The sequence below is a fragment of the Notamacropus eugenii genome, chromosome 6 (genome assembly GCF_028372415.1).
Source record: "Notamacropus eugenii isolate mMacEug1 chromosome 6, mMacEug1.pri_v2, whole genome shotgun sequence".
Classification (NCBI taxonomy): domain Eukaryota; kingdom Metazoa; phylum Chordata; class Mammalia; order Diprotodontia; family Macropodidae; genus Notamacropus; species Notamacropus eugenii.
The window spans coordinates 357,227,362-357,240,868 of NC_092877.1; the positions used below are offsets into that span (position 1 = coordinate 357,227,362).

The 13,507-nt window shown below is 39.7% G+C and overlaps 1 protein-coding gene across 3 annotated transcripts in view; it reads left to right on the plus strand.

The window, feature by feature from the left end:
- ZBBX (zinc finger B-box domain containing) overlaps positions 1 to 13,156 on the plus strand; it is a 153,929-nt gene extending 140,773 nt beyond the window's left edge. For all 3 annotated transcript variants that reach the window (XM_072618557.1, XM_072618558.1, XM_072618559.1), the window contains exons 19-20: positions 11,442 to 11,580; positions 12,879 to 13,156. In XM_072618557.1, coding sequence (XP_072474658.1) covers positions 11,442 to 11,580; positions 12,879 to 12,981 — 242 coding nt within the window. In that variant the 3' untranslated portion in view covers positions 12,982 to 13,156. The remainder of the gene's footprint in view (positions 1 to 11,441; positions 11,581 to 12,878) is intronic.
- The last annotated feature ends 351 nt before the right edge of the window (positions 13,157 to 13,507 follow it).

The following is a 13,507-nucleotide window of genomic DNA, read 5'->3' on the forward strand; positions in this document are numbered from 1 at the left end:
AAGCACATTTGAAATATCACACTATAATACATATATTTTAGGACACAAAATGTCATGATGTTTTTACTTTAGAAATAAAATACATTTTTGTCACTTCAGGAAATGTTAGCTCCAGCTTACAAATCATTGCTTCACCAGTGCTTCTAATAATTACTTGATCACAGCAAAATAATCAAAGGTTATTCTCATCTGTTTTAGGAATTCTTTTAGCACAACTAAAAATACTTCACAGTTCTACTTTGAAAACAAAATACTTTCCCCGTTCTGAAGAACACTATAAATATGGGTCTGTTACATAGGTGTAAGTAGAGAAATGCCCATATTCTGTAATTCTTTCCTCTCATTAAAAATGAATTACAGATATTCAGTCTTCTTTTTTTGCTTAAGTATTTTAAACCTTATATGATAAGATAATCAGGAAATCCATACCATGGAAAACAGTCAGAGTCTGATTACATTTGTAAACTTAACCTCAAATATTTAATTTCTTTGGGGCTTTTTTTTCCTTCTAGAAAAACTATAAATATGGGTCTGTTACATAGGTGTAAGTAGAGAAATGCCCATATTCTGTAATTCTTTCCTCTCATTAAAAATGAATTACAGATATTCAGTCTTCTTTTTTTGCTTAAGTATTTTAAACCTTATATGATAAGATAATCAGGAAATCCATACTATGGAAAACAGTCAGAGTCTGATTACATTTGTAAACTTAACCTCAAATATTTAATTTCTTTGGGGCTTTTTTTTCCTTCTAGAAAAGACATCACCCTTGGTATATTTTTCATGGCAAAAAATGTTTCAGAAGAATGGAGAAATAGTGAAACCTGTCTTTTGCCTCATTCTTCTAGTTTTCTGCCCTTTCCACAACAAATCACCAGATTCCAAATAGAAAGGAGAGATTCACAGCTGCTCAAAGTTAAGGGTACCTGGGAATGGCACAGGGCTTAGAACACCTCTGATTGCAATCGCCATCGCCCCAGTCTGAAGCACCAGACTGATGGAGAGTCCTGATAACGTCAATGTAACCAGGCGCCTCAACCTGTCTTGGGTGAGGAGACCTACTCAGGGAGTCCCTGAAAATCTGACAATCATCATGACTTAAGCTTAGTAACTAAATATTTAGGAAACTTAGAATAACTTTACTGACTTCACTTGACTTTCTAAAAGAGACACTCAGATACTGTAGCTATATTAAGTGTCAAGCGTCAGCAATGCCAGCAAGCACAAATACATACTTCCTCCTCCATGTTAATGGAACCAAGAGGATAAAGGTTACTGCCCAGCTTAGGGCAACAGTTCAATTTAGGGAGGTTTCTTATCATATACAAATAGACACAAATCAAACCAAATATTTTCCAAAATTCTCGCATACTTAAACATCTTAGAAAAAGATAAAGATTCACATCTAGACATGCTTTTTTTTCCATAATTGCCTATCCTGACAATTAAATCTCTGGAGAGCAAATCATAGAGATACTGGTGATCCCTTTGTTATGAAACTTTCTCAAACAGATTAAGGCAAATGGAAAAAGTAGTGAGAAGCTATTAGCTTACACCCACATTTCCAAGGGAGTTCAACTGCCATGGAGTCAAGAAAGCTTAGCTGGGCTGGGAAAAAAGAAATTGATAGAAGAAGAGAAAATCCAAAAACATACAAGTGGGCTTGGCGGGGCTGGAACCAGACAAATAATAAGCTCATTTTCTCGAGGGAAAAACAGTGTGCACCCCCCCCCCCCCATCTGGCAACTTCAACAGTCATTTACTAAGCACAATACTATGTGTCAGGCATTGGGCTTAGTGTGAGAGATACAAAAAAAGGCAAAACAATGCCTGATCTCAGGGGACTCACAATAGAATGGAGGAGACAACCTGCAAACAACTATGTTAAAACAAAATATAGATCTGATAAATTTGGAGTAAATAAAGAGAGAAGGCACTATCATGAAGAGGGACCAGGAAAGGTTTCTTGGAGAAGCTGGTATTTCAGCTGAGATTTAAAGGAAGTCAGGGGAGGCAGGAAGTGTAGACTAAGAGGGAGAGATATGGAGGAGAGCCAGTGAAAATTTATGAAGTGCCTTGTGTGTAAAGAACTGCAAGGATGCTAGTTTGTCTATTGCAGATCATGGAGAAGGGAGGGAGGGAGTTTAAGACTGGAAAGGTAAGAGGGAGGGTCAGGTGGATGAGCTTTTACAGCCAAATGGAACATTTTATATTTCATCTTGGAATTAATGGGGAACCAATGGAGCTTATTGATTGGTAGGTGGAGGGGGATGTAGTCAAACCTGCAATTGAGGCAGATTACTTTGTCAGCTGAGTCAGATAGATTGGTGTGGGGAGATTTGAGGCAGGCAGATCCTACAACAGGTTATTGTAGCAGTCCAGGTGTGAGGTGATAAACGCAGTGCCAGGGTGGTGATACTGTCAGAAGGGAGAAACAGATGCATATCACTGATGCTATGAAAGTAGACTCCACAGGGGATTGCTGGGGGATAGATTAGATATGGGGAGTGAGAGAGAATCCAAAGGGTTGAGGATACCAGACTGGGAGCCTGAGTGACTGGGAGGATGGTAACACCATCATCAGCAGTCACAAAGAAGCAAAAGTTGTGAGAAGATGATGAATTCTGGTTTAGCCATGTTGAACTTAAGAGTCTGTGGGTCATACACTTTGAGGTTGATTCCATACTGGAATTCCCAATAGAAATTAAAATTGAATAAGTAGATCTGAGAATCTTATCTGCATTGAAATGATCATTGAATCCACAGTGACTAATGAGATCACCAAATGTTAGAGAATAGAAATGAAAGAAGGTCCAGAAAAGAGACTTTGGCCCAAGAGAGAAATGAAATGAAATGAAAACTTAACAGAGAAGAGGGTGATTGGCACTGTTAAAGGCTACAGAGAGGTCCAGGATGATGGGGATGCAGACGAGACCGTTAGTTTTGGCATTTAAGAGATCACACTAATTTTGGAGACAACAGTTTTAATTGAATATTGAGGTTGGAAGCCAGACTGTAGCGAGTTCAGAAAACACAGAGGAAAGCAAGTAGAAATAACCATTGGTGTGTTAATCCTCAAGGAGATCAGCCATGAAAGGAGGAACGTACTGGATGTTAGCTAATGAGGATGGATGGATCAAGTGAGTATTTTTAAAACTGGGAAGATATGAGTCTGTTTGTAGGGAGTGGGGAAATAATAAGGAGAGACCAATAATTAGTGAGAGAATGGGAATGATAGAGGGGGCAGTTTGCTGGAGAAGAATATATGGAATGGGATTACCTCTTCATGTAGAGGAGTTTGCCTTGGCAAGGAGAAGGACCACCTCTTCCAGTGAAACTGGATTTAGGAAGAGATAATGGCATAAGACATTTGGATGGAACTCTTGCAAATAAATGGCCTACGCTTTTTTAGTGAAGTATGAGACAAGATCTTCAGCTAACAGAATGGTGGGAGGGGCAGCCATGGGAGGGCTGGAAAAGGTTGGGAAAAGCCTCTGTAGTGAGTTGTATAGTGAATTGACCATATATATATATATAAGGATTGCTAGTGATGGCTCAGTTGAGGTTATATAGGATTAATTTGTTATGGACCTGGTCAGCATGTTTTCACTATTTTCTCCAGCTTCATTTTGTGATATATGAATAGGAGGCAGATGTTCAACAGACCACGTCTCCCACAATCCTTTCTGGAGGTAATAACTCAAGTTCTATTGTTGGTTCTAGGGCATCAGAAGCTTAGGATCCTAGAATCCTAAGAACTTGAGTCAGCTAGACTCAAAATGAAATACAGTAATGAGGATCAAGGCTTTTGATCACCTGAGAAAAAGGGAAATTCCAAACCTCAAAGAAATATGGAACTATAGGCACCAATATTCCTGAGCCCCCTGATGGTAATTAAAAAGGACTAGCTTTCTTCCCTCAAATATGATATTAAGAGGAGAATGGAAGAATTAGTTTCTTCTTACCCCTCTATGCTTAGGACTCACTAACAAAATTACCATGGAAAGAAGACACATTGCTTAAAATCGAGGGATTCAGTCAGTAAAATGTGTGATATTGTTTGTCATTGGAAGCTAGCAAGTGAAGAAACCCAGAGAGAAGGGAAAGTCTCTCAGGGCCAAGTGGGCCACTGTAAAAGACTCATTTTTCCATCGATACTTATTGTACATAGAAAGCATATCCTCATTTTAGGTTCACACCCAGTCAAGCACTGACCTCGGAGTCAGTTTATTATTTTCTAAAGGAGGGGACAGAGCTTCCTACTTTGCTAGTCTGTCATTATCCTTAGTGATTCAAGACAGGACTTTTTGTCTGCTGTCTTTTGACTTTTGACAATGGCTGAGGTAAAGAAGAGCCAAGACACAGTGAGTAGAAGTAGTTTTCCATTTATACTGAAAGGGAGTCTTATTCTAAAATGGCATCACTCTCATCAATAAACAGACCACATAGAGCCTCCGTGCCACCACTGTAGCCATCATGGACGTCTATGGCCAGAAACTGCAATACCCAATCATACAGTGAGAGCAAGAGATTCCAGATAGATAAGTTGTCCATCACATTTATGAGATGTTAAAAGACATCTGGAGGAAGACTGTGAAGTTGTTAGTTATGTGTTCTGTGGAGGTGGATGTGGAATGTGGAAGGATGAAGATGAGAATTCCATAAGATAAGAAGGTACCAATGAGCTTCTTTCTGTAAAGGTGGAAAGAAAATGCACATCGCTGAAATCATAGATAGATTTGTATAAATTCCATGTGGAAGTACAAAAGACTCTATTTCCTATATACTCCTATATTTCCTATGTATTCCATTTACTTATTTTTTAAGAACAAAAACAATTTATTCAGTGAATTAGGAAACAGGCAAGGTGATAAAAATGTGTGGCCTTTAAGAAAGAAATCTAGCCCATAAACACCAAGATATCCCATGAAGTGGTAGCTCTGCCCTAAAGAATGTAAATTTTGATCCCTGAAAACCTCACAAAGCATCCTGGGGTCTACAGGCCAGATCTCCTTTTTTAATTTTTTTTTTTTTAGATTTCGACATTCATTTCCACAAAATTTTGAGTTCCAAATTTTCTCCCCATCCCACCCCTCCCCCACCTCATAACACCTTACATTCTGATTACCCCTTCTCTCAATGTGCCCTCTCCCTTCTATCACACCCCACCCTTCCCTTATCCCCATCTTCTCTCTTTTCTTGTAGGGCAAGATAAATTTCTATACCCCATTGCCTGTATTTCTTACTCCAGTTATATGCCCTAACAATTCTCAACATTCATTCCTAATACTTTGAATTCCAACTTCTCTCCCTCCCTCCTTTCTTCCCTCCCCACCCATCCCCACTGAGAAGGCCAGCAAATCAATACAGACTATATATGTGTCATTTCACAAAAGACTTCCATAATAGTCATGTTGTGTAAGACTAACTATATTTGCCCTCCATCCTACTCTGTCTTCCCCTTTTTTTCTATTCTCTCATTTGACCTTGTCCCTTGCCAAAAGTATTTACTTCTAGTTACTCCCTTCTCCCATTTGCCCTCCCTTCTATCACTCCCATCACCCCACTTGTTTCCTTCTCCCCAACTTTCCTGTAGTGTAAGATAGATTTTCATACCAAATTTAGTGAGCATGTTATTCCCTCCTTAAGCCATATGTGAAGAGAGTAAGCTTCACTTTTCTCCTGTCACCCCCTTCCTTTTCTCCTCCACTGAAAAATATTTTTCTTATCTCTTTTGTGAGTGATAGTCTGCCCCATTCCATTTCTCCCTTTCTCCTCCCAATATTTTAACTCTCTCACTCTTTAATTTAATTTTTTTATTATGGATATCATCTCTTCTGATTCAACTCAACCTGTACTCTCTGACTGTATATATATGTGTGTGTATGTGTGTGTGTGTGTGTGTGTGTGTGTGTGTGTGTAATCCCTCCACCTACCCAAATGCTGAGAAAAGTCTCAAGAGTTACACATATCATCTTTCCATGTAGGAATATAAAGAGTTCAGCTTTAGAAAATCCTTTATGATTTCTCTTTCCTGTTTACCTTTTCATGCTTCTCTTAATTCTTGTGTTTGAAAATTAAATTTTCCACTCAGTTCTGGTCTTTTCATCAAGAATTCTTGAAAGTCCTCTATATCCTTGAATGACCATTTTTTTCCCTTGAAGTATTATGCTCAGTTTTGCTGGGTAGGTGATTCTTGGTTTTAATCCCAGTTCTTTTGACTTCTGGAACATCCTGTTCCAAGACTTTAGATCCCTTAATGTAGAAGCTGCCAGATCCTGTGTTATCGTTATTTTATTTCCACAATACCCGAATTGTTTCTTTCTAGCTGCTTGCAATATTTTCTCCTTGACCTGATAACTCTGAAGTTTGGCCACAATATTCCCAGAAGTTTCTCTTTTCAGATCTCTTACAGGAGGTGATCGGTGGATTCTTTCAATATTTATTTTGCCCTCTGGGTCTAGAATATCAAGGCAGTTTTCCTTGATAATTTCATGAAAAACAATGTCTAGGTTCTTTTATTGATCATGGCTTTCAGGTAGTCCCATAATTTTTAAATTGTCTCTGCTGGATGTATTTCCCAGGTCAGTTCTTTTGCTAATGAGAGTTTCACATTGTCTTCTATTTTTTCAAACTTTTGGTTTTGTTTTGTAACTTCTTGGTTTATTGTATAGTCATTAGCTTCCCTGAACTCATTTTTAAAGAACTATTTTCTTCAGTGAGCTTTGAACCTCCTTTTTGGTTTGGCTAATTCTGCTTTATAAAGCCTTCTTCTCCTTGTTGGCTTTTTGGACCTCTTTTTCCAATTCAGTTAGCCTATTTTTTTTTAATTTATTAACTTTTAACATTCATTTTCACAAAATTTTGGGTTCCAAGTTTTCTCCCCATTTCTCCCCTCCCCCACCCCAAAACACTGAGCATTCTGATTGCCCCTATCACCAATCTGCCCTCTCTTCTAACAACTCTCCCTTCCCTTGTCCCCATCTTCTCTTTTGTTCTGTAGGGCCAGATAACTTTCTATACCCCATTACCTGTATTTCTTATTTCCTAGTAGCAAGAACAATACTCAACAGTTGTTCCTAAAACTTGGACTTCCAATTTCTCTTCATCCCTCCCTCCACACCCATTCCCTTTGGGAAGGCAAGCAATTCAATATAGGCCATATCTGTGTAGTTTTGCAAATGGCTTCCATATTAGTTGTGTTGTGTTAGACTAGCTATATTTCCCTCGATCCTATCCTGCCCCCCCCCATTGCTTCCATTCTCTCTTTTGATCCTGCCCCTCCTCAAGAGTATTGACTTCAAATTGCTCCCTCCTCCCGCTTCCCTCCCTTCCATCATCCCCACCACCCTGCTTATCCCCTTCTCCCCCACTTTCCTGTATTGTAACATAGATTTTCATACCAAAATGAGTGTGCATTTTATTCCTTCCTTTAGTCGAATGTGATGAGAGTAAGCTTCATGTTTTTCTCTCACTTCCCCTCTTTTTCCCTCCACTGAAAAGTCTTTGCTTGTCTCTCTTATGAGAGATAATTTGCCCCATTTCATTACTCCCTTTTTCCTCCCAATATATTTCTCTCTCACCCCTTAATTTCATTTTTTTAAAGATATGATCCCATCCTATTCAATTTACTCTGTGCTCTCTGTGTGTGTGTTTGTGTGTGTGTAATCCAACCAACTACCCAGATACTGAAAAAAATTTCAAGAGTTACAAATATTGTCTTTCCATGTAGGAATGTAAACAGTTCAACTTTAGTAAGTCCCTTATGACTTCTCTTTGCTGTTTACCTTTTCATGCTTCTCTTCAAACTTGTGTTTGAAGTTCAAATTTTCTTTTCACCTCTGGTCTTTTCATCAAGAATGCTTGAAAGTCTTCTACTTCATTGAAAGACCATTTTTTCCCCTGAAGTATTATACTCAGTTTTTCTGGGTAGGTGATTCTTGGTTTTAGTCCTAGATCCTTTGACTTCTGGTATATCATATTCCACGCCCTTCAATCCCTTAATGTAGAAGCTGCTGGACCTTGTGTTTCATGATTGTATTTCCACAATATTTGAATTGTTTCTTTCTAGCTGCTTGCAATATTTTCTCCTTGACCTGGGAACTCTGGAATTTGGCCACAATGTTCCTAGGAGTTTCTTTTTTTGGATCTCTTTCAGGAGGTAATGGGTGGATTATTTCAATATTTATTTTGTCCCTTGCTTCTAGAATACCAGGGCAGTTTTCCTTGATAATTTCATGAAAGATGATGTCTAGTCTCTTTTTTTGATCATGGCTTTCAGGTAGTCCCATAATTTTTAAATTGTCTCTCCTGGATCTATTTTCCAGGTCAGTTGTTTTTCCAATGAGATATTTCACATTCTCTTCCATTTTTTCATTCTTTTGGTTTTGTTTTGTGATTTCTTGGTATCTCATAAAGTCATTAGCCTCCATCTGTTCCATAGTAATTTTTAAAGAACTATTTTCTTCAGTGAGCTTTTGGACCTCCTTTTCCATTTGGCTAATTCTGCTTTTTAAAGCATTCTTCTTCTCATTGGCTTTTTGAACCTCTTTTGCCAATTGAGTTAGCCTATTTTTCAAGTTGTTATTTTCTTCAGCATTTTTTTGGGTCTCCTTTACCAAGATGTTGACCTGCTTTTCATGCTTTTCTTGCATCTCTCTCATTTCTCTTCCCAGTTTTTCCTCCACCTCTCTAACTTGATTTTCAAAATCCTTTTTGAGCTCTTCCATGGCCTGAGCCCATTGAATATTTATTTTGGATATTTGGGATACAGAAGCCTTGACTTCTATGTCTTTCCCTGATGGTAACCATTGTTCTTCCTCACCCAAAAGGATGGAAGGAGATATCTGTTCACCAAGAAAGTAACCTTCTATGGTCTTATTTTTTTTCCCTTTTTTGGGCATTTTCCCAACCAGTTACTTGACTTTTGGGTCCTTTGTCAAGAGTAGGGTATACTCTGGGAATCTGTGAGATCTCAGTTCCTCCACGGTGGCACAATCAAGTGTGTACTGGTCTGGACTTAGAGAGAGATTTTTGTGCCCAGAATCTTAGCAGATACCTCTCCACAGCCACCTGGCCTCCAGTTTCCAAGTCAGCACTGGGGGCTCATTTTCAGATAAGCTGGATGGGCAGGGCAGCCATTCAGTGTGAGACAAAGACCAGCTCTCCCAAGGCCTCCACCCAGGGCTGAGGTAAGACTCAGCTCTTCAGTGCCCCCAGGGGTTTTTATGCTCCAACAATGGAGCTTCCATATGGGCTGCTGTGCAGCCTCTGTGGCCGCTGCCTGCTGCTAGAGCTATGGGAAGGCTCTTCTCCCTTCCTGGCCAGCTGATAAAACCCTGTCACTGACCTTTGGCGCCTGTGGGCTGAGGGATCTGAGGACCCACTACTGGGACTGGAGATTCCGCCCCCGAGGTGTCCTCCTCCCAGAGTCTTGTCGTGCCACATGGCCAAGGCTGGGCTTGGCTCTGCGTCTGGTGCAACCAACGTTTCCATGGGCCTTTCAGGTCACCGTGGGCTGGAAATCTCCTTCACTCTGTTGTTCTCCACTTCTACTGCTCCAAAATTTGTTGAGAGTCCCTCTCTACAGGTATTTTATGGGCTGTGGGGGGGAGACCCTGTGTAAGTGTGTCTTTCTAGTCTGCCATCTTGGCTCCACCTCCCTTTGAGTGAGCCTATTTTTAAAGGTGTTATTTTCTTCAGCATTTTTTTGGTTCTCCTTTAGCAAGCTGCTTACTTGCTTTTCAAGCTCTTCTATGCCCTGAGCCCATTTCATATCCATATTAGAGGTACAGGGCGCAGAAGCCTTGACTTCCTCTGACAGCATGCCTTGTTCTTCCTCATCTGAAAGGATGGAAGGAGATATCTCTTCATCAAGAAAGTAACCTTTTATGGTCTTATTCTTTTCCCCTTTTTTTGGGCATTTTCCCAGCTGGTTACTTGACTTCTTAATCCTTTGTCAAGAGGAGAGTCCTAGTGCTCCTCCTTCCCCCAGACTGTGCTCAGGGCTGAGATTTAGATAAGCTACTTAATTCCTCCAGGGGCTTTGGGCGGGGGCGGGGCCATCACTCAGGGCTGAGGTTCAGATCCCCTACTCCATTCCCCCAGAGACTTTAAGCTGAGCTTCTTGGACAGTGGACCCAGGCTGCTTCGATGGCCACTGTAGTCACCCACTGCCTGCTGCTGCCTAGGGTCAGTGCTAGGGGGATCCCTGCTCCCCTCTTGCCCAGCTGGGAAAGCCCTCCCACACTGACCTTTTAAGCTTTCTTTTTCATTTGTGGGTTGAGGGATCTACGACCTTCCCTACTGGGGATTTTGCCCTCGAGGCCTTTTTTGATCCTGTTCCTTCCCTTGCTGCATGTCTAAGGCTGGGCTCTGCTCCTCTCAGGGTCCAGTGGGATAGACCTTTTCTGTCAGCCTTCCAAGTTACCTTTGGCCAGAAATGTCTTTCACTCTGTCGTTCTGTGGCTTCTGCTGTTCTAGAATTTGTTGAGAGTCATTTTCTACAGGCATTTTTTGGGCTGTGGGGGAAGCGCTAGAGTATATGCAGCTTTCTACTCTGCCATCTTGGCTCCACTCCTCTCCAGTTACTTATAATTAGCAAAGTGGAGCTTCTATTTACCTCTCAACAATATTGTTAGGGTCAAATGAGATTGTGTGTGTAAAGTGCTTTGCAAGTCTTAAAGTATGATATGTGTAGCAGTGGTGATTATGAATATTATTGACATATTTTCTTTTTGACTTATTTTTTCTCTGTAACCTCTTCTGGCTTGTGTAACTTCATTATATCACTATGCAGCTGCTTACTCCTTCATTGATTTATGGCCTATAGCTCAACAGGATCTGGAAGCAAGGAATTGAATGAAATTCCATCCTCTAAAACTCAGAATTTTAATTGCCTCTTGAATCCTAAGGAACATGTCTGAACTATATAGAACAAGGTACCTTAACTGGAAAGGGCAGCTTTTCTAAGGAATCACTCTGCTTCAGAATCACTGATATGAAGGTTGGAAGGGACTTCAGAGGTCATGTAGTAGTCTAGGGTTAATTAGAGTATCTCAGCACAGTTGCTGTAATTTCTAATTATGAAGAGGACAGCAAGAAAGAGTTGATTGTGGGGTCAGTATAGAGTAGCATCCTGGTCTCACTGAGAAGCTTTAGCAGAAATTCTCTTAAGCTTGGTGAATGTTTTTGACCATCAGACAGTCTTTTATAAATATAATTATAAAGCTATCCACAAGCTGATTTTTGATTATTAGTCACTTTAGATGTCTGTATCACTGACCTTCCATCTCTACTTGGTACAGAGAATGGAGAGTTTATTGCATACATGAACTGATACACCACACTCTTTACCATTCTAGGTAACTTGTCAGTCCAATATGCTGGGCTTTTTTGTCATGAAGTAGAATATTGACAGTGTCTCATATAAAATATTTCAGATGCTTCAGAAAAACTTTACAGTTCAGACTCTGAAAAGTTATCAGGCATCAGCAGACATTCAGAGAAGATAAGTAAGACCAAGACAGATGTCCCAAAGATGCCTGGACTAAGGGACTCCAATAGATTTGACATTTCAAGGTAAGTAACAAATGGCACTTGGTGAAATTGCTGACATGCCAAATTCCTTTCCTGAGCAACATAATGAAATATGCGGCCCACAAGTGCATACTTCCTATGGCTGTTCTTTGTAAAATAGTGGAGGGCACTGACTAATTACATTAGAGCAGATTTTGAAAAAAGGCTAACAATTCTTGAAGTTGCCCCATGTCATATTTGTAAAATTATATTATACTGTTTCAACTTGGAAGAGGTAAATGGTTCTGTGCCATGCACAATATGCTAGAAAAAGGGGACAGTGTTGGGGGAGAACCTTCTAGGAGTCTTCTGACACTGACTAAAAGTAGCATATATGTAAATCTCATTGGCTGTTTGAATAAATTACCTTATTGCATCCCAAGCTCTTCAGCACTGATTTCTCCTTGATCCATGGAATAATATATATGTAATCCTAATAACTGTGATTATTCCTGACTTCAGTGAACTTCTTCCTTTGACTTGAGGCTACCTTATTCAGTGATTCTAATTTTATATTTTTGTTCAGTCATTTCAGTCATGTCTGATTCTTTATAACTCCATTTGGGGTTTACTTTGCAGAGATACTGGAGTGGTTGCTGTTTCCTTCTCCAGCTTATTTCATAGATGAGGAAACTGAGGTAGACAGAGTTCACTTACTTGCCCAGGGTCACACAGCTAGTAAGTGTCTGAGGCCAGATTTGAACCCAGAGAGATGAACTTTCTTGACTTCAGGCCTGATACTCTATCCGGAGCACCACCTAACTGCCCATATTATAAGTACTATAAAAATTCATCAAGTAAAGTGAATGTACCAATCAAGAATAGGCACCAGTTGATAGGGATTCTGTATTTTTCAGAATGCTAATGAATTAACTTTTTCACCCAAGGTAGCTTACTGTACAATAGTGTGATAAGTGTACCATGAAAGACAGCATGGAATAATGGATAGAGAATATTTCTTAGAAGCCGGGAAGACCTGATGTAAAGCCCTGCCTCTGATAGATCCTACCTGTAAGACCTGAGGCAAGTCACTGAACCTCGCCATACCCAGGCATTTCTCTTAAGTCTATACATTGCCTATAAACTGATGATCTGCATGGATGGAAGCAGTTTCCTTGGTGAAACAAGAAGCTGCCAACTGCAGTCCTTCTGAGAGCCATTAACTAACAGTGAAAACTCCAGGTGATCCCAAATCAGCTTCATGCCCTCCATTATTTGTGTGTAGTACCAGCCTTAAAGACCTTCTCACACCTACATTTCTCTTCTCTGTACTGATTGTCAATGTGTTTTGAATCCCCTAGTTTGGACGCTGAACTTAATGGTCTGTTATCATCATTGGAAAGCAGCATCAATGATGAGGAAGACAACTCTCTGGAAAAGCTACAAGTCATTGCCCTCCATTGACCAAGAGGAAGAGACTGATCAGTTCCATATTTTTAACTTGTGTATTCACAGATTAAAGCAAATATGAGACAAGATTTAACCAATTGAACCTACATACTGGTCTTAGCTAATGAAAAAATGAATTACTGCTGTCTCATTTCAAAGCCTGCATACTAATAAAAGTTGCTGAAATTGTTGTCAGTTTAAGACATTTCTTTTGAATGATGAAAGATCACTAGTTATAGTAGTAGTGGCAATAATAATAGCACATTGAGATAGCACTCTAAGGGTTTACAAAGAAATGTGTCCAAATGTACCTTGTTCCTCAGATCTCATAAATAGGATCTATTTTAGGACCCTGGTTGTGAGTTCCATGCTCAAGGAAACCATATATATCAAAAGAGAACAAAGCATTTTAATAAAGAAGTTATTGTTAAAAAACATTTTTAAGCATTGAGTGATATTGTCTTTTCAGAAGAGACTAATTTTACTCCAACACAGCAATTTACCAACTTCAAATCAGATGAATTCATTCTTAGTGAAGAGA